The following is a 26,425-nucleotide window of genomic DNA, read 5'->3' as shown; positions in this document are numbered from 1 at the left end:
AGTGGATACAGCGTCAAAGCAAAGGGTGTTTGGATAAGAGAGTTTGGAATCCAGGGGCCTTGTAACCCTCTCCCCCTGGACAGTGCTGACCATAAAGAATAAGAAAGTGGTTCAAAGCTGGAGTTTTGGAGTCAGACAAGGCGGAGTTGGAGTTCTAGCCTCCCTGCTCCCTAGCTGGTAAGCGCCTCAGGCCCTCCTTCTGGGAAGTGTGTCTGACAGGAGGGCCCTTCCCGGGGCTGTCAGGGCTACGAGAGAGTGTGTATGCTGTGCTGAGCACGAAGGTGGCTCGCAGTTTGTGATCATTGGTGTCCGTTACTGCTCTTACATCCACCCCCTCCCTTTCCTCAGGCTGGCTTCTGCTTCCATCGATCTACTGGCTCATTCTTTAGCCATCTTAATAGCACCATTTATGCACCATCTTAGGAAATACTATAGTTTGAACATCCTGAGAAGTAATGCTTGAAAGAAAATCTCTCCAGTTTCTCATTTAAAAGGCTGCTCCTAGACTGATAACTCTCCATGCTGAACAGCCTCCCTCTTTATGGAGAAATTTCATAGAAAACAGTCACATTCCCATTTGGGTATGTGTGGGAAGCTGCCAAGATGCTGAGAAAGATCACCCGTTGCCTCGGGTGCTTCTTGTAAGTGGATGGTGTGAGGGGAGTGCCTGCCGGGAGTGGTGGGAAACACAAGCCTAGGACTTGAGGGAAGTGGAGAGAAAAGGATGGTTCCTTAACGCCCTTCATGTCGTCATCATTGTGGCTTCTCTGACTTTGAGGATGGATATGAGCTAGCTGTTACGCATGTGTGTGCATGTGTGCAAGCTCATATGATGGTGCTGGTGGGTTGGGGTACAAGTTCTTACAAATCCCAAGTGGGCCTGAGCCATGGTCTCCAGTGTGCCATGCAGTAAGGAAGGTTTCCTTTTGGTTTAACAGAAAAAAAGATGCAATTTCTAATTGCAATATGTATTTTCTAGTGCTATAGGCTTTCCAAGTGAGCAAAGGGGAAAGATGTCAATACAATAATTACTTAAGTTCACTTGAGTGGCTTCTGGAAGCATGCTGTGACTGCATTTTTCCAAACTGAAGCTTGGAACCACTGGCCTGAGGAGCCAGATTATTTGAAATTGGGGTGGTCCTGAAAAAAATTCAGCAAGTGAGGTTTCTGCAAATATAGTTTGGTAATAATAAAATTAGGGACTATTTGAACATTGGGAAAATAATTCCGTTCCCTGTCGATAGTTCGTTCAGGCTTTATAGACACTGAGAAGGTCAGAAATATAGATGGAGATGGAGCACAGATATTTTAGTGGTGTCGTAGCAATTGGCAGGATGGAGTCTGAGGTGTCAAAAGATGAAGAGAAGGAGAAGAAGCGAAATACAGAATAAGGTATATTGAAGCCACAGCCAAGAAGCCCTCTGGGGAATCCGTGTTGAATACCATATTTTCTATGATAGTCCTGAAAGGATAAAGCAGGGGGAAAGAATCAACACAAGCAAAGAGAAATGAAAAAATTCCACTCGATGATGGAAAAACAGCAGGCTCAAAGTCTGTGTTGCCATGAGACATAAAGCGGAAAGGGAGTGTGGCCGCGCGGCATGCTGAGAGCTGCGCATAGGGGCCACTCAGGGGGTTTCTGATTGGCAGAGCTGCCGGGAAACAGGACTGATTACCTGGAGGCCTGTGGCTGCTGCAGACATGCCTGAATGGTGGGCTGCGAGGCTCTGGAAGGCCTGATTGCCTGGCCAGTAACAGCAGAGGAAGCCTTCATCAGTGCAAATATCACTCTCCATAGCCAACCTGAGATGGAAGGCGGTGGATGGGGAAGGAATACACTGTTTCTGAAATCATCTGTGAGACACCCTGTCCCCCAAACCCTGATCTCCTCCACCCAAATAAAAGAAATCCTGGCATAAACAGAAAAAGAAGCCTCCTGCTTAGATAATGTGACAGGTACACGGACATGTACTTCAGAGGAAATGGAAGTGCATGGCGGTGGGGTGGCAGATGGTATGTGGAGGAAGAGAAAATTTTGACTGTGGTGCTGGGGCTGTCAGGTCTGAAACTCTTCAGTTCTGTGTCAGTGGCACCTTTGTATTTAGCGCTGGTGTTTAGCTGCCACATGTCTGTAGGTTTCACGACTGTTACATTGTGGGGAAGAGAAGTCAGTAATATACATATTTAATTGACTAGATATAAACACATCTTTCTTTGGGAGCTATTGTAATGATTATTCCTCAACAATAGGCATGTATATTTAATTATAATTTTGGTGGGGGGGAGCTGTACTTTTTTCAATCCATCTTATTCTCTTGGAAAAGAGGCCCTGAGCTCTGACTTTAATCATGCCACTCCTGTTTGCTTTAATTTAATATGACTGTGATTGTGCTTTGTTGCGAATGTACTTTCTTCTGGTTGAAATTGAGGAGGTATATGATTTTTTTGGGCTCCAAAATCACTGTAGATGGTGATTGCAGCCACGAAATTAAAAGATGCTTACTCCTTGGAAGGAAAGTTATGACAAATCTAGATGGCATATTCAAAAGCAGAGACATTATTTTGCCAACAAAGGTCCATCTAGTCAAGGCTATTTTTCCAGTGGCCATGTATGGATGTGAAAGTTGGACTGTGAAGAAAGCTGAGCGCTAAAGAATTGATGCTTTTGAACTGTGGTGTTGGAGAAGACTCGAGAGTCCCTTGGACTGCAAGGAGATCCAACCAGTTCATCCTAAAGGAGATCAGTCCTGGGTGTTCATTGGAGGGAATGATGCTAAAGCTGAAACTCCAGTGCTTTGGCCACCTCATGCAAAGAGTTGACTCATTGGGAGGGATTGGGGGCAGGAGGAGAAGGGGACAACAGAGGATGAGATGGCTAGATGGCATCACTGACTCGATGGACGTGAGTCTGAGTGAACTCCGGGAGTTGGTGATGGACAGGGAGGCCTGGCGTGCTGCGATTCATGGGGTCGCAAAGAGTTGGACACGACTGAGCGACTGAACTGAACTGAACTGATGAATCTCATGTTTTTCTTGTGGGGCTGTTTCCTCTTTGATTTTCTTTTCTCTTTTTTAAGTCCATGGAAACTGAAATGTAAACAAGCAAATGCAAATGTCAGTAGATAAGGTAAACAAGAGAGTTTCAACATATCAGAATTTGCTTAAAGTTGAAAATTCCATAATTTGCCAAGAAAACTCTGATTTTAAATACAGGAGTCCCAGTGATTCCCTAACATCACTCAGCCTCCGTTTTCTCACCTGTAAAATGGAGACGATAGTATTTCTTCCATCTCTCCCCCAGGAGTGTTTCAAAGATTGAATGAAATCAATGGAGCATTGCTGTACTTTGAACTTTACTGTTACCTTTATCAAACAACGGTGAAAGAGTCTACACCAGAAAGCTCTGTGGCTCGCTTCGACCCCTGACCCCCTGGCAGGGCCTTGGTTCTTTCTTCGGTTTCTCTGTTGATCTGAGAGGCAGTGTGTGGGTCGGCTAAGAGTGTAGGAATTGGAGCTGGACTGTCTGGGCGAATTCCAGCTTTGCCACTTACCAGCTGAGTGACCCCTGCAAACTGTTTGTTTTCTGGGCCTCGGTTTCTGTATCTGTGAAATGGAGATAACTCTACCTCTGCTCTGTGGGGTTGCTGTAAGGATGAAATGAGCTAATACGTCAGCAGCACTCTGAGTGTTGCACAGGAACTGCGATGTAAGTATTTGCTGATATCGTTACAGTACTTTTCTCACTTCAGTCCATCTCTCCCTTTCGTCTGCCCTCATGACCTAAATATTTTTATTACACTTTGGTGAACACCATTCGTCATTCCCCTTGGCCAACACTTTCTTCAAGCCCTGACTTTTGTCAGATTTTTATACTGTTTTATTCATTGCTGAGTAACAACCCCCAACTTGGGCAGCTTTAAACAGCAAAGTTATTATCTGACGAAGTTTCTGAGGAACAGGGGTTAAGAGCAGCTCGGTTGGGTGGATCTGGATTAGGATGTCTCATGATGCTGTAGTTGATCAGGGAGGCAGTCACCTGAAGGCTGGACTGGGGCTGAGAGGCCTTGCTCCCAGTATGGTCACTCACATGGCTGTTGGCCGGAGGCCACAGTTTCTTGCAACATGGTCCTCTTCAACGCACTGCCTGAGAGTCCTCCGGATATGGTAGCTGGCTTTGTCCAAGTCAAGTTTCCAAAGGAGAACAAGGCAGAATCTACTATGCTTTTAAAAACTCAGCCTCAGAAGTGGCTCACCAGTACCCCTAATGCATTCTGTTGGCTTCAGAGCCCAACTTTGATACACTGTGAGAGGGGACTACAGAGTCACGATGCCAGGAGCTGGGATTCACTGGCTACTGTCTTGGAGGCTGGCTACCAAATACATTTAACTAGTGTTTAACTTTATTTCTTTACGACCCTCCCCAACTACTGTGGCACAGTGAGTGTGAATGCATTATCTGCAGAACTAGTTGTTGTGAGAGCAGAGGTAGCATGGTGTGGCGGAACATGTGACAGAACCTATAGGCTTTGGAGCTAAACAGAACTGGGTTTGAATTCCTGTTCCATCACTTACAAGCTCTGTGGCCATGAGCGCTGCCCTAGTCTCAGTGCCCGTGTCTTAAAATGGGCTCAGTGTCCACCTTGTATGTTTGGGAGGATTGTCAGTGCTTCAGGGCTCAGATGCTGACTGGTACAAGCTGGGGTTGATTCTATGATAGATATGATTATTATTATCACGTGCTGAGTAGCTGATGGTTCCTTGATTCCATGCAATCATCTGTTAAGCTTTAAAATGAACAAAGTACCTTAAAGAACGAATGAATTAGGGAATTTCAGGCCCCGACAATAGACTAGGTTAAAGAAGCTTAAAAAGAAAATGTGTGTGGTGTGTTTATATGTGTGTGTGTACACTATTGTGTCCTGTAACTCATGCACACAGCTGGCTTCTTCAGTCTGAAAAATTGACTCTCTGCAATACCTTTGCAGGCCAGTGGGTCTCAGCTAAGGTCAGAGGGAGCAGATAGAGGCTAGGCTGTGTTGGATTCATTTCTGAATAACTGATGGTGATAGAAATGTTCACCAAAGCTGGACTTCTCAGCTGTAATGCACAGGGGGTTTTAGCTTCCTTTTGTTAAATTCCTGCCATCTACTGGACATGGTATTAATTAAACATGCTGCTTATGGTCTTCCAGTAAACTCTCAATGAGCCTTCGAGATAGGTATGCAATCTCATTTTGAAGGAGATAGGTATGCGATCTCATTTTGAAGATAAGGAAACTGAAGCTCAGAGACATTAGGAAACACACTAGAGTGACAGAGCTGATAGTATCACCTGGATAAGCACCCGTGGTTGATGCTTTAATTTCTCTGAAGCTGAGTAGTAAATGGAAAAGTAGAACGAAAGCAAATATTTGTAATCCTAGGTTTGTTTCCCAGATGACCAGAATCGTTTCTGAAAAAGACCACTTTCAAGTGTGCCTCTCTTACAGAATCTAAATGTCTTTCTTTGCTCAAGAAGGCACATCTCTTTCTTTTTGGTCTGGAAGTGGCTGTAGCATTTCCCTTGAGATAAGTTGAATTTAATAGTGACAGAAGTAAGGGACTTGGCATTTTAAAAAGTCATTCTTCTCTTTACAGAATTCTCAGATGTTTGAAATGCACAGTTCTTGTGTGTACTTAATACACTTCAGACTTTATGAAGCCAGGACTTCGGCTGGCCCTGTCTGACTGCAAGGCCATGCTGTCTCTCCTGGGTGCCTGGGACATCTGTCTGGCCCTGGCATGGCAGAGCCGCATCCTTGCCCCGAGCAGCGACTTCACTCTGTCTCAGGCCCTGAGCTCCTCTCCTCCTGCTCGGAGCCTGACCCTTGGAGGATATATAACGGCTGGAAATAAACATGGTTGGGTTGAGGCTTGAAAAACAATTGCCAGGGATTTGTCCCTCTCTGGCTTTTTCTAGTTGCTAGACTATTTCTTGATTTTTTTGATTTACAAAATTGCACCTTTTATGATTCATTTGCTCAAAGTGTAAGTACACAGCTAAACAAATATTCTAAAACAAAATAGCCCCAAATGGGAACTAGCATATTTGAAAAGTGCAATCACCCAGCCCAGCAGGCTCATTCAATTTGGGTGAGCTTGTGAATATTCTATTCAGCACCATCAGAGGGAGAAAGAGAGAGAAAGCTTTCATTCAACATGGAACTATGATTACTCTGAGCTCCTCTTCCTATCAAAACAGAGACGGGCATTTTTTTACCACCTTCCTTCCTCCCACCCACAGCCCCACATACCCCTAGTCGTCAAGATGAAACGCCCTGGGACTAAGGTTCGGCAATGCATTGTTCATTCTAAGCTGTTGTGCTCAGTGGCTCAGTTGGGTCTGACTCTGCAGCCCCATGGACTGCAGCCTACTGGGCTCCTCTGTCCATGGGATTCTCTAGGCAAGAATATTGGAGTGGGCGGCCATTTCCTCCTCCAGGGGATCTTCCCAACCCAGGGATAGAACGCATGTTTCTAAAGATGTTGAATAGATACATAATTGTGGACTGGGTTTTCCTTGGAATAAACATATTGGATTTCCAAGCCAGCATCTCACCTCTTAGGTCTCAGTTTTCCCTTCGCTAGATGATTCAGCAGGATTCAGCCAAAGGCTTGTAAATGATGATCAGAGACAAAAGCTCTTCCCGGTCTCTTACCCAGTACTGTGCATTTTGGGGTTTACCTGCTCACAGGTAGCTTTGATGATTTAGCTTATGTTTGAGCTAGAGAATTACTGATGCTGAGTTGTTCCTACGAGGCATTTGCAATTATTGCAACTTGCAGAAAAATAACTGGGGTGGCTCCACCTCTCCACCTTTCCAGAAATTTCAGTTGACCTTAGCATTTCTCATTTCATGTGAGAAGAGCCATGATTTATGGACCCTGCATGGTTTCAGAATATAGCTTAAAGGACTGCATTACTAACAGGACTCGTGATTGCCAAGTTACCTATTTTTAGATAGCCGAATCTTAATTGGAAATGTAACAAATAGAAGGTGGAGCAAGAAGGAAAGAGAAAAGTTATGCTTTCTTAACAGAAAAAAAACTTAACGGGGGTTCCAAGTTTTTTTGCTTAACAACATTTTCCTCATCCATTTCATTGGCAGGTGGCCACCTTGATGAATTATGCGGTCTATGGTGATGGGGGACCGGGTTTAATTTTTTCCCCTCTCTGCCCATTTGAGAAGAGGCACCTGAGAAGGCAAATATGTTTTCTCCCTGACTGAGCTAATTTTATCCTATTCCATTATCCTCCATTGATTTGCTTTCCCAGCTTTTGAATGAAACTGAGATGTATGTGGCTGTTTGGGTACTTTGTGACTCCTGCATAAACACCAGTTGTTGATGCTTTAATTTCTTTGAAATGGAGCGGTAAATTGAAAAGTAGAACAAAACCAAATATTTGTCGTAATGGGGTCATTTCCCAGATGACTTGAATAGTTTCTGAGGAAGGTCACATTACAGATTTCAAGAGTCTCTCTGTCTTGGAGAATCTAAATATTTTTTTTATTTCTGCCCAAGAGGCAATGCTTTCTTCTTTTTTGTTGTCTTAAAAAATATCTGCATAGCCCCTTCCATTTGACATAGGTGGTATCATACACAAGTTGAAAGCAAAAGCAACAGAATTAAATAACATGGGTTTTTTAAAAGTTATGCTCTGTATAGAGTTCTCAGTATATTTTAAATGCACAACTCTTGTATGTATTTAAAAGACATCAGGCTTCATGGAGAATCATTTTCGTGCCAAATGTTTATCTCTACCTGAAGTTCAACTCAGTGGCTGAAATGAAAGGAGCCTGAGGATTCCTAAGAAAGACAAAAGGGAAAATGGATTTGGAAAAGTTTTCTCTGTCCCATTTTGGGGGCTTGGTGGATTTTTCAGGTGTGTGTCAGTGCTTTAGTAGAATGCTGTCTGCTTATAGCACGGCTCCCACAGCTGGGGAAGAGGAACGCGGTGCCACCGGGGTGACTTACTGAGAGGACCTCTGCACCAGACTCTAACATCTTTCATGGGGAGTGAGGTGTGAGTGCTTTTACTTTGCAATGATTTCCACAAACATGAAGGATTAAAATTACTTCCACAACTGCTGTCTGAGAGGTGAATGGATTTATAAGGAAGAATGTGGTTTTTCATCTCCAGACCCATTTCCAACCCTGCAGGGAAGTGATGAAATCTTTTTCATTTCTATACCTGGAGGAAGTGAACCAACTATATTGAGTACCTTTAGATACGAGGCATTGACCCTGGAGCTTTGCAAAGATGTCCCATTTCATACTCTGTTGTGCGGTTGTCTTACTTCCCTCAGTTTCAAACGAGGAAACAGAGGCCAAACTCAGTGCTAGATAGACTAGATTTTGCACTGAGGCATGTTGGTTTAGAGTGGGGTCTCCAGAGCTACTGTTTCTGAATCCCAGCACTGCTATGCCACTTACTGTTTGATCTTGGCTAGATTACTATGTCTGTAAGCCTTAACCTCCTTAACTATAAAGAGTCATTTAATCACTGTATAAGGGCAGTGGTACAGAAGAAAATCCATGTCATGTGCTATGAGATTATTGTTATTATTACAGTTAAGTGGACGGTGGACAAATGGAGGCTGCTGTTAGGCCTATGAGCTGTAGGGTGACTGCATTCCATCATCCACTCCTGAAAGAGGCAGGTGGGGGCCCAGCAGTCAGCAACATTTGGTCCCTGTTGATCAAGATGCAGGATATAGGGGATTTGAACTTGCGGTTCTGGGAGACCCTAGCCTGAGTCTCTTCATCCTAAAATTGACCTGAGATTGTTGGCTGCTCTTAACTTTTAGCTCTTTTCTGGGCTGCATTCTCTGAGTTCCCCTTCCCTGTGTCCCTGTATCAGTGGATGTTAGACCCGCTGTTGCTGCTGTTGATATTTAATTTCATGGTAGTTTTGACAGAAGAAAATCACTCCTCTAGAATGTGGTGAGGGCTTTCTGCAAGGTAAGAAAATGGTGGGAAACCCTATCCTGGGGTGCACAGGACAAATAAAAACATAATTTCCAGGAGTTAAATCTCTCTCCTGGAGGCTCCCTAGGTGTAGTAGTTTATTTTCATTATGTCTCTTGTACAGGCAGCACCAATATTAACAATGTGAGCAAAAACACTAACGTTTTTGTTTGCTACCATCTGAAAGTTCCTTAGGGCCTATAGACTCATTTACGAAAATTCATGTGTGCAACTCATTTGCAAAAGCAAATAAAATATGTGATCATAAGTGCTCTTTACCTGACTGGCCTAGGGGACTTGCTGAAAATGAGTTTGTGCCTTTGCAGTTTTCTCTCTGGTGTGGTTTAGCAGTCCCCAAGCGCCCAGCTCCTCATCAAATGAACCCCTCATCGAGCCACTTAAGGTCAGATGACTTGAATGGTTGCAAATCTTGGTATAACTCAAGATTTAAGTCACTGTACTGATCTGTGAGTTTCCTTTTTGAAAAATATAATTTAATCATTATGGCTGTGGCATTGAAAATATCTTTGAAATTTCATTCATTAAGATACCTAGCCAACTTTGACAATCTCGGGGTGGGGGGGATGGGGTAGGAGAAGGGAGGGAGGGGACACGTGTATACCTGTGGCTGATTCATACTGACCTGTGGGAGAAATCAACATAATATTGTAAAAATAAATAGATTAAAAAACAGATGTCTAGCCAAGGAAACGTCTCTGTATTTAGTTATGTCCCTTTGGGCTTCCCTGGTGGCTCAGAGGTTAAAGCGTCCGCCTGCAACGCAGGAGACCTGGGTTCGATCTCTGGGTTGGGAAGATCCCCTGGAGAAGGAAATGGCACCCCACTCCAGTACTCTTGCCTGGAAAATCCTGAGGACTGAGGAGCCTGGTAGGCTACAGTTCATGGGGTCGCAAAGAGTCGGACGCGACTGAGCGACTTCCCTTCACTTTGGGTTTGCACAGGCTGCTTTCTTTCGTGGTGATTTTGGCTACAAGTGTGAGGGGTGACAATGCCTAGGAAACCCAAGTGAGAAAATTAGAAACGCGAAACCTCTGCCTGTAAAGTAAGCAGGACATAAAATTAATCGGAAGTTTCCAGAAAACGTATAGAAATCTCAAAGTCTTTGGAGCTGCTTTTTCCATAGCAATTAAAATACATGAGACAGGGATGAGGTAAGACAAATACCTGTCTGCCAGACTTTTGGATAAACAACTGTACTTTTTTTCAACCGTTAAATGTGTGGCTTGTTTTATTCTGATTGATTGATTTACTTATTAACAAATATTATTTATTGAACACCAGTCTGTTCGAGGCTTTGTTCTGGGAGTGGACAAGGCTATAAAAATGAACAAAGCAAACAAAAGTCCCTATCTTCAAGGAGTACCCATGGTAATGGGGCATAGATTGAGCAGAATAATAATTTGGATATTTTACTTGTTTATAAGTAATTTGGATATTTTACTTGTTTTCCCCCTGAGTACTACTGATAGTAATTTATCATAAAGTTATTGAGTGTCTTTTGAAGGATGATTTTATCAAATTCGAGAGCCTCAGACTTTTCTCACTGACTCTTAAAAATCAGTAGATGAAAATGGCATTTGCCTTCTGGTTAAACTTTAATGGACTTTATCTACTTTACTGAGAATTTCTTTCTTTTATTCTTATTTGTAGCAACATTTTTTTTTCCAGTCTCAAAGACATGAGCCATCATCTTGTGGGACATTTATTGACTATATGGTTCTACTCTGGTGACTCCGGGCTGCAGGCGATGCTACTCGTGAAGGTGGTGTCAGCCAGCACAGTGTTAGGTGCTGGGATGGTTACTGGCTGCGGGGGAGACTCATCCAGGACTGATTTCCACATGTTGGTGTGTCACCTGGTTTTTAGCAGTATGACAAATGCTGAGCAATATTAATAAGTTTTGAAAATAATGAGTATTTCCCTTTTTAAATATTGTTGTTGTTCAGTCGCTAAGCTGTGTCCAACTCTTTGTGACCCCATGAACTCCAGTCTTCCCTGTCCTTCACTATCTCTTTCAATTTCTCCTTTTACTATCTCCTCTTTCACTATATCCTTCACTATCTCCCAGAGTTTGTTCAAACTCACGTCCATTGAGTCGATGATGCCATCCATCTCATCCTCTGTCACCTGCTTCTCCTCTGTCGTCCCCTTCTCCTGCCCTTAATCTTTCCTAGCATCAGGGTCTTTTCCACTCACTCAGTTGGCTCTTTGCATCACATGGCCAAAGTATTGGAGCTTCAGCGTCAGTCCTTCCAATGATTTTCAGAGTTGATTTCCTTTAGGATTGACTGGTTTGATCTCCTTGCTGTCCAAGGGATTCTGAAGGGACTTCTCTAGCACCACAGTTCGAAAGCATCAGTTCTTTGGTCCTCAGCCTTCTTTATGATCCAACTCTCACATCCGTACATGACTACTGGAAAAAACAGAGCTTTGACTATACGGACCTTTGTCAGCAAAGTGATGTCTCTGTTTTTTACAATTGCATTAGATCAAAATCAAGATTATTCTTAGAATAATGTTGGAATCGTGTCAGTCTCACTTTGCCATATTCTTACGTGCTCTGGATGAGAAGGAGAGAAGGTGAATTACAGATAGGGAACGAGGCAGAATTCAGGGTATGCCCAGTGAGAAGTGCAGCACACACGTCTCGATTTGAGGAGGAGCAGAAACCTCATGCCTTCCTGTTCCAATAATCTTTCTCCAAAGGCTTTGATCAAGCCCTCAGAGGAGCTGCTAATTTCTAATGAGTTGCAAAATTGATGGATTTTTACATGTCACCTCTTCTCATTTCCTTTCAGCAGTCCCAGGTGGAAGTGTCCAAGAGAAATGCCTAAGATGGGAAAGGAGATGAGAGATGAGGCAGAGGTGAAAGGGGCAGCGCTTAAGTAAGTGAGGCATCCCCTGCCCCGAGGAACGTGTAATGAGATAAAACATAAAATGAGTCTGTCCCTGTTTCTGTTAATACCAGATTCACCCATCCCCCCTTAAACAATTCTCAGTTTCTCTTCTGCTCTGTTTAGTCCTTGCCACAGAGGAAATCCATCTGTTTCCCAGGAACACAACCTGCATCATGATTCAGCCAGCCTTGCCATCCTGATGTGATTACTGTCAGTTGCAGCCTGTCACATCTTCCTCCACTGAGTAGGGGAATTGCTTCTTGACCCCAGAGTTCCTCTAAAGATAACACAAGCAGAGAAACTGGATCTCCTATTGGGAATTTTAGCAGCAGGGACTCCAGGAGGTATCCAGGCTGGACCGCCATAATCAAATGTTTTCCAGTCCCCCAAATTAAAACATTTCTTATACATATGTATAAGAAAAGGAGCTTGCTGTTGGACCTGGTGGAGGAGATCAGACAAATAGTTAAACAAAAGCTTATTCATCTGGCTGTAGGGAGAACTTCCGTAACTTCAACCTCAGTGGGGGTCGATGTTCCTGGATTTCAGTGTAAAAGTGTGGTTGTTAAGCAGCATTGTTTTAACAAGCTCAGGACTTACAGAGAATAACCCTGTGCCTGTGTGCTAAGTCGCTTCAGTTGTGTCTGATTCTGCGACCCTAATGGGGTGGGTGGGGTCCAGGCCCCTCTGTCCATGGGATTCTCCAGGCAAGGGTACTGGAGGTTGCCGTGCCCGCCTCCAGGGGATCTTCCTGACCCAGGCATTGAACCTACGTCTCTTGTGTCCCCTGAACTGGCAGGTGGGTTCTTTACCACTAGCGCCACCTGGGAAACCCTAGCTGTATCTGTACCTGCCTCCAGTTAGGTTTGTCTATGTACTTTCTACCCTCTCCTCTCTGTAAGGAACAGATTTTTCAGAATCATCACATTGCCTCTAGAAAAAGTGGGATTTTACTGTCCAGGCAGAAGGATGCCTCCCACAGCCTTCCGTATTTCCCAAGGAAGTTCTCAGTCATCTCTGAGTCACATATGGTACCAGAAGTTTTTCCTGTCGTCAAGCTAAATCCTGATGGTGAAGGTTCTGGTCCTTTTCCTCGCACTGTCCTGGCTGACCGATGGTTCCCTATCGTGTTTGTAACATCTTAGTTGGCCATTCTTTGGCAAGAGGGCAGAATCCGCGATGAGTGGTAATTACTGAAAGTCACATCTGTGTTTCTCCAGTGACTTAGGAATCTATGAGCAATAATTTTGGTGGTTGCTTAGAATTCTGGAATTGCAACTAATTCCATAGAAGTGGAGGAGACTCCCTAGAGATCTAATTATAATATTCACTTGTAATTAGTTTGTTGAGGTGTCTCATCTTGTTGGGGTTTATACCGATGTAAATGTAAAATGATTTTATTTTCCCCACTCACTGCTTTCAACTGTATTGTGTTGAATCCTACTTTCCTGCTGGGAAGCAAGTTCCTTAGCAACATCTAATTTCCTGTCATTTTCAATTATTAGAATAGTCTCACCAGGGTATTTAAGACCTAGGCCCATTCATTTAAAAAGAGCTTAATCTCAAATTTGGTTCAAAGTGTATTCTCCTCCTCAGTTCTTTGGAGTGTGTGTGTGTGTGTGTGTGTGTGTGCATGGTTTAGAGATATCTTTCCTTCTCTTCTCTCTTCTAGGACTTTGTTCCTCTGGAGTTGGGCACTGGGAGGAGGGAGAGAGGAGGCTGAGGGCGTTTTGTAGGGTTGTTTGAATGTCAGGGGTGGGCAGGCCACAGGCCTCTTGCACCCTGGTTTGGGAAGGTTCTTTCTGATGAGGTGGTCTCTACTGCGTCCGAGTTTGGGCACCCCTCCTGCACGCACCTGGCCGTTAGAGCCACCTTGTCGGGGCTGAGGGGAGCCCCTGGAGCCCCCCTCTGTCCCCTGAGAGTTGAGCAGCACTGCTGGAATGGGGCCGCCCATCTTCCTGGCGGGCACAGCATGTGGGTCCCGTAGAGGCTTCTAGCCATCACCGGGCATCACACCCATGTTCCCGTGAACCTCAGGTTTAGAGGACGCCTGTCCAGGGTGCGCTCATCCTCCCCGGAGCACACCATATTCCGGGGCCTCCAGACACTCTCCGGGGCCATCTCTACCAATCCATTCTTTTGTTTCTTCGGTTTTAAAATGTTACTATTTATCTGTTTTGCCTGTGCTGGTCTTCAGCTGCACATGGGCCTTCTCCAGCTGTGGCGGGCTGGAGCTCCTCTCCGGTCCAGGCTTCTCACTGCAGAGGCTTCTTCTGTCGCAGAGCATGCGCTCTGGGGCACACTGGCTTTAGTCATTGTGGCTCATGGGTTCAGTCGTTGTGGCGCGTGGGGTTTGTTGTTCTATGGCATGTGGGATCTTCCCAGACCAAGGATCAAACCAGTGTCTCCTGCACTGCGAGTTGGGTTCTTAACTACTGGACCACCAGGGAAGCCCTCTACTGTTCCATTCTGGTGATAGCACCAGGGAGGGCATGGATATTCTGCTCCGCAAGCGTCCAGATGGGAAAAGAGAGGCCAGACCCTACCTCTCGAGGGCTCTGCAGGCCTTATAAATGATTCTGTGGCCCAGGCTGCCCTCTCCCCTGGGGAAGGAGAAAGAGCAGGGATTTCCCCTCCAACACTGGCCTCCTTTGCGGTCCTGCATGTCTGACTCCCTGTTAGACTGGTGGGTGAGGTTTGGTGAGGTGGGAAGGTTGGTACGAGAGGGGTTTGCTGGTGGGAGAGCCATTTCTGCTTCTCCTACCAAGCCCTGCAGGGAGGTGGTCGGCGCCAGTTGCTGGGAGCTGTCTCTAGAATGTGGACTGCTTCAGGACTTCAGCTGTGGGACAGCAGAGTTTTAGGACGCTGGGATGTGATGCCTATTACGTGTGTGTTATGACATATACCCAAGGATGGGTGCATAGTGATATGTGGGTATATGTCCTAGGCCCTAGAAAGATCGGGACACGACTCTGTCATTCTTATACATAATTCACAAAAGGCCTACAATCCCATGACAAGTACAGAGAAGTGTAGCACATGCCGATTTTTCTCATGACTACCATTTTTATTTTTATAAATGTCAAATCTCAAAGTTTAAAAAAAAATATGTGGGTGCCCCTGCATTCCTGGTGCCCCCAGCACTAGCTGGCAGCCTCCCTGAGAAGGTTACATGAGTGAATAAATAAGACAGGACTTTGTGGAATCTCCAGACACATGCTGCTCTTGTGATAACATATGAGACTTTCTGTATTTAAGTATGGATACCTATAAGCCTTATTTTAATTTGGTATGTGGAAATAAGCTGGTACCTGGAATAAATTCTTTATTTCATAGGTGTATGCTAATCGGTTAAGACCACAGCCAGTCTCGAACCTGACAGACTGAGTTTTAAGCTTGGCGCCGTGATTTAGTCAAATGACTTAGCTTCTTGAGCCTTAGTATCCTTAGCTGTAAAGTGTGTGTGTGGGGGTCTACTTCAATGAAGTTGTGAGAATCAAATGGACCAAGTTAAATAAAAAGGCTGAACTTAAAAAAACTGTCTGGCCATAGGAAGCTCTCAAAAATGAGCTATTATTATATACCTGTATCAACTACATAGAAAAATGGGAAATGTCTTTTATTTTGTCTCTTTTAGGGATATTTTTAACAAAAAATAAATGGGTAAAACTAGCCTTTACTTGGTGTGAAGCTGATATTTAAACATTTACCTTAAATAGTTACCCAAGATGAGGGGGTCAGAGCAGGGTAAGAAATTTCTTTCTACGATCAGTGAGAATTACCTGTTCAGGGAAGCAGCAGAGCACTCCACCAGCCATTCACTCAGAGAGCAGCCTCATTAGTTACCCAGGCAGGACAGACAAGTGGGGACAGATGAGACTCTATGTGACCGTCTGTACCCCCAAGATTGCCATGCTGGAAATTCATTAGTAAGTAACAGAGAGTAATACAGACAGTCCTCAACTTAATGATTCCACCTCAATATGGTATGGAGGTGAAATGCATTCAGGAGAAACTGTCCTTTGAATTTTGATCTTTTTTCTCAGTGTGGCATGCAGAGAAATTCTCATGATGTTGGGCTGTGGCAGGGAGCCACAGTCAGCCTCCTGATTCCGAAGCCAGGTACCATTCTATTTTTCACTTTCAGTACCGTATTCCATAAGTTGCATGAGATACTCACCACTTTATTATAAAACAGATTTTGTGTTAGATGATTTTGCCCACGTGTAGGCCAATAATGTAAGTGTTCTGAGCACATTTAACATAGGCTAGACTAAGCCATTGGAGAAGGCAATGGCAACCTACTCTGGTACTCTTGTCTGGAAAAATCCCATGGACGGAGGAGCCTGGTAGGCTGCAGTCCATAGGGTCGCTAAGAGTCAGACATGACTGAGTGACTTCACTTTCACTTTTCACTTTCATGCATTGGAGAAGGAAGTGGCAGCCCACTCCAGTGTTCCTGCCTGGAGAATCCCAGGGACTGGGGAGCCTGGTGAGCTGCCGTCTTTGGGGTCACACAGAGTCGGACACGACTGAAGCAACTTAGCAGCAGCAGAAGGCAATGGCACCCCACTTCAGTACTTTTGCCTGGAAAATCCCATGGACGGAGGAGCCTGGAAGGCTGCAGTCCATGTGGTCGCTAAGAGTCAGACACGACTGAGCGACTTCACTTTCACTTTTCAGTTTCATGCATTGGAGAAGGAAATGGCAACCCACTCCAGTGTTCTTGACTTGAGAATCTCAGGAACAGGGAAGCCTGGTGGGCTGCTGTCTATGGGGTCGCACAGAGTCGGAGACGACTGAAGCAACTTAGCAGCAGCAGCAGCAGCAGCAGACTAAGCCATTGGAGAAGGAAATGGCAACCCACTCCAGTGTTCTTGCCTGGAGAATCCCAGGGACAGGGGAGCCTGATGAGCTGCCATCTATGGGGTTGCACAGAGTCGGACACGACTGAAGCGACTTAGCAGCAGCAGCAGCAGCAGACTAAGCCATCACACTGGGTAGGTTAGGTGTCTTAAAGGGGTTTGTGACAGCGATATTTTCGATTTGTCACGATTAACCCACGGTAAGTGGAGGAGGGTCTGTATCACCCTTTCTCTCTACCCCAGCTCACACTTTTCTGTCTTCTTCCTGTTGGCTACAGTCAGTTCCCCTTTGAAATGCTGCCTGTTTGCAGATTGATGTCGAAGGGAAAAGTTTGACCTCATGATTCTTTTCAAATGGCTTCTCAATATTTCATGTGTTGTTTCAGCCTCATCGCTTTCTACCTTCTGATTTGCCCAGCCCTTATGAGCGTAATCGTCTTCCCTGCCTTAGATTGATTGTGTTGAATTTTCTAGTACCAGAGGCAGATCGCTTATATTTTTATTTCCTTACATCCTTTCTATTTTTACTCTTCATTTCAAGCTTTCTTCTAATTCATCACGATGCTAATTTTTAGCAGTCTTAATCTTCACAGCAAATATTTGCCAGGTTGTAATTTTTTATTTATTATCAACAATCAAATTCAAACAAGGCTAATCGTGTTCTAATTTGGTTTGTCATAAGCCCTAGTCTTGGTACTTAGAGAAAATAAATGTTAATTTCTGGGTTTTTCTTCAGTATGTGTTATTCGTTCATCCTTCATGTACTGCCGTTAGTTTTTTAAAAATAAAAATAATTTGGGATGATGGGAAGCACATTTGAACCTGAACCTTAGAAAGCATTTTGGTAAGAACTTTTGAAGTCTGTAGAGTGGGAGCGGGATCTGCTGTGAGCCTGCTCTGATTACTGTTCCCCACCCCTTTGCACTGCCCCAGGGGTTCTTCTGAGTGACCACAGCGTGGAGCAGCTTGAGGGGCAGTGGCTGCCTGTGCCTGCGCTCCTGGGGGGCTGCTGTGCAGGCTGGTTTATGAGCTCACAGAGAGAGACTCCCTAGCCTTATGTGTGTGTGTGTTGGACTTCCACATGCTGTGTGGGTCTTTGCTGACTGCGGGGTAGAACCTGTGACAAGTGGCTGGGGGTGGCGGTCAGGGGATTCGGCTGGTAACTGTTGAACATGTCATGAGGAGTTTTCTCCAAGCTCAACTTCACTTTCAGAATAGGTTTCGTAATCAGAGGCTAAATTCAGATTCTGCTTCCTCAAGCAATAGTTTTTGAAAGTACACGTCCATATTCTCCACTTCCTCCTGGTTCGAGTGGCCTCAGGAGCTCTGGTCTCTGCTCCTGACTGCCACCTGCTGGTTTTCTTGTTTCAGTCGAGAAGTCATGTCCAATTCCTTGTGACCTCATGGACTGTAGCACGCCAGGCTCCTCTGTCCTCCACTGTCTCCTGGAGTTTGCTCAAAATCATGTCCATTGAGTCAGTGATGCTATCTAACCATCTCATCCTCTGCTGCCCCCTTCTCCTGCTGTCTGTTATTAGAAGAGCATTTTTAAACTCAACTTTCTGTCAGGGAACCTGCACATCCTGCTTGGCCAACAGTCTCAGCTTAAGTTGTGCCTCCTCCAGGAAGCTCTCCCTGACCACTCTAGTCCAGGGTTGCCTCTCAGTGTTCCAAACCAGACGTCAGCTCCCTATGACTTATGGGCTGAATCCAGACCATCACCTGTTTTTGTAATCCAAGTTCTATTAGAACATAGCTACATTCTTGTGTTTACATCTTATCTGTGGCTGTCTTCAAGATATGATGGCAGAACTGAGCAGTTTTGATAGAGACTGCATGGCATATAAGCCTAAAATACTTACTTTTTTTGCTTTTTACAGAAAAAGTTTGCTGTCCTCTCTCCTAACAGACAGGTTTTAATGTGTGCACCTCTTAGCATGTAAATGCTCCCATTTTGCAGTTTGCAAAACTCTTAAATTCCACAGTCCTTTAGTGTTTCCCAGGGTATTGCAAACTGAACAAATAACCTCAAAATTATCCTTGGAGATTGGGGCGAGCTCCCCCAAAGGACAGAGGATCTATGGGCAATTTTATTTTCAAAAAGCAATATCCATGTTTTACTGTTGTCAGGGGATTGCAGACAAAGTCCTCAGAGCACAGTTTTATATGTAAACCAGTTCCTTCAACCCAGAGCTCTTACCTTGTTACGGATCCCAGCATCAGAACAAAAGTTTCATCAAGTGTCCAGAAGGATGTGTGAAGACATAATAAATCGTTTATGTGAAAGTTTAAACACAAACACAAACTTAGAGTGTTAGCATTTGCTTCAAGGACAGAACCCTTAGTGGGAGCGTTTGAGACGCTCAGGCATGCCACTCTGCAGCAAGCTGACTCGCATGGGCGCGAGGGCGGGGACGCACGCACACAGCGGCGCAGAGCTAGACTCATGCTTTTCTCCTCTTTGCTGCCTAGCGGGCAGCCCATCCCCAGGGTGGAGTACACGGAGGAAGAGACCAAGACTTGGGGCGTCGTGTTCCGGGAGCTCTCCAAACTCTATCCCACTCACGCCTGCCGGGAGTATTTGAAAAACTTCCCTCTGCTGACGAAACACTGCGGCTACAGGGAGGACAACGTGCCCCAGCTGGAAGACGTCGCGGCGTTTCTGAAAGGTGCGCTCCACACGGGCTCTTTCAGGCTAAAGCGTCCTCGTGGGCCTGCCAGGGACACAGGGGGTAGCGACTGCCCTTTTCCCAAACAAGATAGGACTCCCTCTGGTTTAAAAAGAGAGGGCTGCTCCGACAGTACCTGGGCCACCTGTGGGAAGCAGGTGAACAACCGAACAGCTTATTACGCTAGTGCTCACAAGTGAAACAAAGTTTTATACTGGATGAAGAAATATCATGGATAATGTTGAGCACAGTGACTTTCCTCTGTCAGGGAGTCAGTCAGATCACTAAAGTGCTGATGTAAGTCACGCTCAGGGTGGTGGTGGTGGCGGCAGGGCAGTGAACACGGGGAAGCGGAGTCAGCCGGCGCATTCTCTGTGTGGCCGCTCTCCTCGCCGACCCTGCTGGGATGGCGACCGGGAAAACTCTAGGCTCTCGCAGGGCTGGGGGTGGAGGTGAAGCTTCAGCGTGGTCCTGCTGCTTGCTCTGTCCTTCACTGTGGCTGAGTCCTCGGGTTCTGCTCTTCTCTCTCTCTCCCCTGTTTCAAGTACGCCGGCTCTAAAAGCTGAAATCTTGCGGCCTGCTTCCCTCCCTGGAGCTTCCTTCCTCGCCTGCCTTCCCCGTTTCTATCGGGGGTGATCGATTCTTTAGGCTCAGATGCTAAGGACGCCTGTCGCCTAAAGAGTAGTTTTATTGCTCCAGGCAAAGGCGGGCCACAGCAGGTCAATGCCCTCCGAATTACGTGTCCTGCCCTGGGGGCCTACTAAGGAGTCTGGGAGTGTTCCAGGAGCAGGCTGTGAGCAGCTCCTGGACGTTTTTCTAGTTGGTTGGTGGGGAGGTAATTGCGAGTAGTCTGGGGGTGTATGTGCTTGTGGGCAGCACACAGTTAACTTCTTCCACCTGGTGGAGGTTTCAGTTTCTGCAAAACAGCTCAAAGAACACGGCTCACAATATTGTCCATATTCCTTGAGGAAGAATGAAAGGTCCTTGACTTTGTTTAATGGCTGCAGTATTATTATTTTGGCTTGCTTGACTGTTTTCCTTTCTCTTCTTACTTCTCTGATTAAATTTATTCATTGGCAAAGAGTTTTCCACAGACAAAAGGCAGGCAGAGGACACGGATGGGGTCTATTCTGGGAAGGCCTCAGAGAGTCCTGCTCGTTAACACTCTTTCTCTGAAGTCCTACCCACCCTCTTCCTGCGACACTTCATCAGCCTTTGTAGAAGCTTCTTATTCAGCTGTAACAAATTACCACAGGCTTAGTGACTTAACGTGAATGTATTATCCTAAAGTTCTGAAGGTTAGAAGTCTAAAATCAAGGTCTTGGCAAGGCTGGATCCCTCTGGAGACTTCTGTTTCCTTCCTTTTCAGCTTCTAGAGTCTATCTGCATACCTTCCCAAAGAGCCCTTCCTCGCCTCACTCTGACCTTTGCTTCCATCACCTACTTGCCTCCTTCTCTGACCCTCCTGCCTGCCTCTCAGAAGCATGCTTGTGAGTGGCCCCACCGGGATAGTCTGGGCTGATGGCCCCAGCGCAAGACCCTTACCTTAATTACATGAGTAAAGTTCATTTTGCCATCTAAGGGAATGTACTCCCAGGCCCAGGGCATCAGAGCAGGGGCTTATGGGAAGGGCCTAACTGGAGCTGAGCTTGCCCCAGTCTGCGGGCCCGCCACTTCTAGCTCGAGCCCCGTACTGAGCCTGTCCTTTTCCTTCCATCCAGTGCCACACTCAAACTGAGGCCTCATCGTTGCATCCCTGACAGCAGTCTCTCCTCCCCTCTCCTCTCCTGTCCATAGCTCCCAGGTGAAGCTCCCTAGAATTCCTTTGTTCCTGGCATCTGTGCTCAGAAGCTATCAGTGGCTTCCCCTTGATTTTACTGAGGTTGGCAAACTTTTAATTTTTTTTGGTAAGAGTCCAGATGGACAGTAAATATTTTAGGTTGTGTGGGCCAGGAGCCAAAATTGAGGCTATTAGTACATACTTATATCACTTTGGGAGAAGGCAATGGCAACCCACTCCAGTACTCTTGCCTAGAAAATCCCATGGATGGAGGAGCCTGGTAGGCTGCAGTCCATGGGGTTGCTAAGAGTCAGACATGACCGAGCGACTTCATTTCCACTTTTCACTTTCATGCACTGGAGAAGGAAATGGCAACCCACTCCAGTGTTCTTGCCTGGAGAATCCCAGGGACGGGGGAGCCTGGTGGGCTGCTGTCTGTGGGGTCACACAGAGTCAGACACGACTGACGCGACTTAGCAGCAGCAGCATATCACTGTTTAAACGTGAACATTTGAAAATGCAGAAACTATTCTTAGCTCACAGGTGTATACGAACAGGCAGCAACCTGGGTTTGGACTACAGACCGTAGTTTGCTGGCCTCTGCTTTATAACAGAGGCAAGCTCTTGGCTGCTCATCCTCAGCTCACGGCCCTGACCCAGTTTTCCCAGGGTGTCTCCTGCCAAGACCACTCTGCACAAACCCTTTGTTCTAGCTGTGGGTCTTCATATCATTACTTAGGCTCTGCGACTTGCTAGCATAGTCGTCCCTTGTTGTTCAGTTGCCAAGTTGTATCTGACTTTGCAAACCCGTGGACTGTAGTGCGCCAGGCTTCCCTGGCTGTCACCATCTCCTGGAGTTTGCCCAAGTTCATGTCCATTGAATCAGTGGTGCCCTCCCACCATCTCATCCTCTGTCACCCTCTTCTTCTTCTGCCTTCCCAGCATCAAGGTCTGTTCCAATGAGTCGGCTCTTCGCATCATGTGACCAAAGTATTGGAGCTTCAGCGTCAGCTCTTCCAATGAGTATTCAGGGTTGCTTTCCTTTGGGATGGACTGTTTGACTTCCTTGCTGTCCCAGGGACCCTCAGGAGTCTTCTCCAGCACCACAGTCATCCCTCCACCTACTCAAATTCTTTGTGTTACTCAAGACTCGGAGCGAGCCCTGGATTCTCTCTGAATCCTGATTGTAACAGCCACCGTGACCTCTCCCTTTCCCGATTTCATTCCAGATCATGTGTGTATCAGGGGAAAGGCAGTCATGGCCTGACAGTGGGTCCCCTGAGAACCACCCTTAGCGTGATGGTTAGGGGACCAAGCCCTGGGCATGGTTGCCATCCATGGCATTTGTTACTGAAAGAGTTAAGAACCGCTGATCAGTATCACTCAGTTAGCCCCTAATTATGTGATACCTTATGCTGGTTTTAACTAGATTCCATGTTCCCTGATGGCCCCGCCTCTGGCTTGCCTCTCTTTGTTTCCCATGGAGGTATGTATTATATATTTACCATGGGCTTGATTAGTCCTATGAGGATTGGTTTTTACTGCTTTGTTTCTCAAACCCCAGTAATTACATTACCATCTCAATATTTTCCATATCTGTCACCTAGTTTAATATTTTTATGAGGGGCAGTATGGTACAGAACAGATTGTGGATGCAGAATGCCTGGGCTTGAGGCCCGGCTCCACCAGTTCCTGGCTATGTGACCTTAGATGGATGAATTGCCTTAATTTCTCTTTGCCTCCATTTCCTCTCTGCAGACACAGATCATAATTTTATCTACTTTACAAGGTTGGGAGGGGAAACTAACATTGTGTGCCTAAAGTTGTTGCTGGGCACACATTAAGCGTACCAGAGTTTCAGTTATGATCACTACTATTATTGCTGTTTTTTTCACCACCTTGGTAAACTGGGTGTCCTGGGTACTCAGTTTGCATCATTCATTGGTAAACAGCAAGCACAATATAAGTTGTGTGTATTTTTATTTCTTTTAGTTGACCACTTTTAAAATACCAGATTTATTTTAAAAAGAAACTTCTTAAGCAATGGTATTCACAAAGTCAAAGTTCTTGATGTGATAGATACACATTTTAAAATTTATAAGAAAATAAAATATACAGCTATTAAAGAATAGCCCCTTGTACTCCACATGTGGGATACTGGCATAGAATACAAAAAGAAGAAAATACACACTTGTCTTTTTGATTTTCAGTGGGGAATAATGAATCTACCTGGAAACTTTTGGAATGACCTTAATATTGTTAGAATCATAGGCATGAGGATATCTGAGAATAGGGTTATTTCCCTGTAGGTACCCAGGATCCCAGGGTGGACTTGTTTTATACACTTAATTGGTTTTTATCTTTAAAAACTATTTCTAACCATTCAAAGGTGCTTTCCGAATGAACTGAGGTTTTCAAAATGGGAGCCTTTACAGTGCTGGTATCAGAGAGAAGAGCCCTCCTGTTGTTTTTTTGTGGGCTCTGATGAGCAGGAAGCACGAGGCAGTCTTTAACTGGGTTAGCCATCTAGTGTGATTTTCATACATTTTATTGTATTCTGCTTATTTTGTTTTTGTCCTCTTACCACAAACCAATAAAGCAGGTACAGCTTTAGGGTATCTTTCAAATTGTCACAATTAATATAATTGTTTTCATAATATCAAAGAAATGGGATATGACAATGGAGAATGAAGGGGTTAGGGGGCTGTTGTTGTTCAGTAGCTTGATCGTGTCCAGCTCTTTGTGACGCCGTGGACTGCAGCACGCCAGGCTTCCCTGTCCATCACCATCTCCAGGAGCCTGTCCAAACTCATGTCTGTTGAGTCATTGGTGCCATCCAACCATCTCATCCTCTGTTGCCCCCTTCTCCTCCTGCCTTCAATCTTTTCCAGCATCAGGGTCTTTTCCAGAGTTAGTTCTTCACATCAGGTGGCCAAAGTTTTGGGGATTCAGCTTTAGCATCAGTCCTTCCAATGAGTATTCAGGGTTGATTTCCTTTAGGATTGACTAGCTTGATCTTCTTGCAGTCCAAAGGACTCTCAAGAGTCTTCTCCAGCACCACAGTTCAAAAGCATCAATTCTTTGACACTCAGCCTTCTTTACGGTCCAGCTCTCAAATCCGTACATGATTGCTGGAAAAACCATAGGTTTGACTATCAATAAAAAGCTGTAGTGTGAACCAGTTCCATAGTGCTAGTCAACAGGCTAAATTGGCAGTGTGTTCACTGACCACATACACACAGAAAGTATTCTTATCTAGGTGTGTCTTTAGAAAGATATCAAGTGATACATGGTAAGCATCACTATATTGTATTTATATTTTTTAGCAGCTTCATTGAGGTATAGTTTACATAAAATAAAATTTACCCTTTGTAACTGTACAAGTCAGTGATGTTAGTAAATTTATAGAATTGTAACCATTACAACAATTCAGTTTTACAACATTTCTATCACTACAGAAAGCTTTCTTTTGCTCCTTTATAATCAATCCTTGTTCCTATCCTTAGCCCTGGGAAACCACTGATTCGCTTTCTGTCTATAGGTTTTCCTTGTTTGGGCATCACGTAAATAGAAGCACAAAATGTGTAGCAGTCTTTCACAATCTGATGTCTTTTAAAATAATTTATTTCTTATCAAGGCCACATTGGTTTGGAATATTAGATAAGTTTCGTGTGTACAACCTTACATTTCGGTTTCTGTGTGCAGTCTAGTATGCTCACCACCAAAAGTTTACATTGTAGTCTTCTGTGCATTTGAGCTTTCTTACCCTAATTTGGTCTCTGAATTTAAATCCTATTTTTTTTTTCACCTTTCTTTCCATTTTAATGAATGTCTTGTTCCCCTGGAAACCATCATTCGTGAGTATATTTTAGTTATCAGAAGCCACAAATGTGATAGCTGTTAACAGTGTATGTCATTCAATTGTCAAGAGTTTTAGAACCTTGATTACATTGTTTCTGGAACGTCCTTAAAAATAATAGGGAGCCCTGCTTGGGCCGTCAAGTCCTGTCGCCTTAATACTTAGTTGACTCTTTCTGTTACCTCTTTAGAAAGATCTGGCTTCACGGTGAGGCCAGTGGCCGGATACCTGAGCCCTCGGGACTTCCTGGCGGGACTGGCCTACAGAGTGTTCCACTGCACTCAGTACGTCCGCCACGGCTCGGACCCCCTCTACACCCCGGAGCCGTGAGTACTCGCATTGGAAGCCTGGGTGGGGCGGAGACCACCGCACTGGGACGGCGGTCAGCGCCCACTTTATTTGAGAGGAATTGGGTCCAGGAACCCTAAAGACCACTGTTCCTCGGGCCACCAAGCTTATCACTTTGCTTTTGATGCTGTTTTACCTGAATAGTCTTGTGATTAATGGACTGTCAAGGTCTTCGCTAGGGAGCAGAGAGCCTTGGAGGTTCAGGCAGTAAAGTAGCTGATGACAGCGGAAGTGCCAGGGCTCAGAGCTGAGTCTCTGAATAGCCCCCCACCCCGCTCCGCCCCAGGGTACCGGACGCTCACTGATAGGTGGGTCCCTCTAGGGTAACTACATGGTTTTTATTTTTTATGTTTTATTTTTAGTTCCTTTCAGCTTCCCTGAAAATGTTTTCAGGGTAAACAAAGGTTACTTATACGACTCCAGACATTTGGGAAAGAAACACTTGTTAGAGTGGATGAGTGCTCAAAGAATTGCTGTTAGAGTTGGATAGGCAATCTCTAAATCTAGCCCAGAGGGTTTACAAATGGCCCTGTTTACAAATAGCAGGCACTTTGTTAGCTCTGTTTGAATAACCGGCCCTCCTGAGACCTGTGGTAGCGTGCCAATAGGTATGCAGAGAGAGAGGCCAAAGAAATGAGATTTTAGCCACAGAGGTCTATAGAATTGGGGGAATAATGTGTTATATTTTTACCAAAGTACTTGCTGCCAATTCATTCAGCAAACATTTATGTGCAATGCTAGCAGGGAGGTGCAGCGGATTCAAAGATGAATAAAATATAGCGGCTGCTTTTTTTTTTTTTTTTTAAAGCCTCTGACTTTTCTGGCAGGAGAGATAGAAACATAAACAATTATGAAAGAGTGTGGTAAGGGGGTATATGTGCAGAGTGTCAGAGGAGCAAAGAGGAGGCAGCAGTCCTGAGAGGCTTTTCAGAGGAAATGTAAGATGAGTAGGGGTCTAGAAGGGTGGACAGGAATTTC

The 26,425-nt window shown here is 45.1% G+C and overlaps 1 protein-coding gene across 1 annotated transcript in view; it reads left to right on the top strand.

Annotated features, from left to right (window-relative positions):
• Positions 1 to 26,425, top strand: part of TPH2 (tryptophan hydroxylase 2) — a 106,746-nt gene that overhangs the window by 14,879 nt on the left and 65,442 nt on the right. Inside the window, exons 6-7 of the mRNA XM_005896788.3 lie at positions 19,264 to 19,460; positions 25,290 to 25,425. Of these exons, the coding sequence (XP_005896850.2) occupies positions 19,264 to 19,460; positions 25,290 to 25,425 (333 nt within the window). The remainder of the gene's footprint in view (positions 1 to 19,263; positions 19,461 to 25,289; positions 25,426 to 26,425) is intronic.

The sequence above is a fragment of the Bos mutus genome, chromosome 5, assembly GCF_027580195.1.
Source record: "Bos mutus isolate GX-2022 chromosome 5, NWIPB_WYAK_1.1, whole genome shotgun sequence".
NCBI lineage: Eukaryota > Metazoa > Chordata > Mammalia > Artiodactyla > Bovidae > Bos > Bos mutus.
The sequence above is the reverse complement of the archived record's forward strand: the minus strand, read 5'-3'. Positions and strand labels throughout refer to the sequence as shown.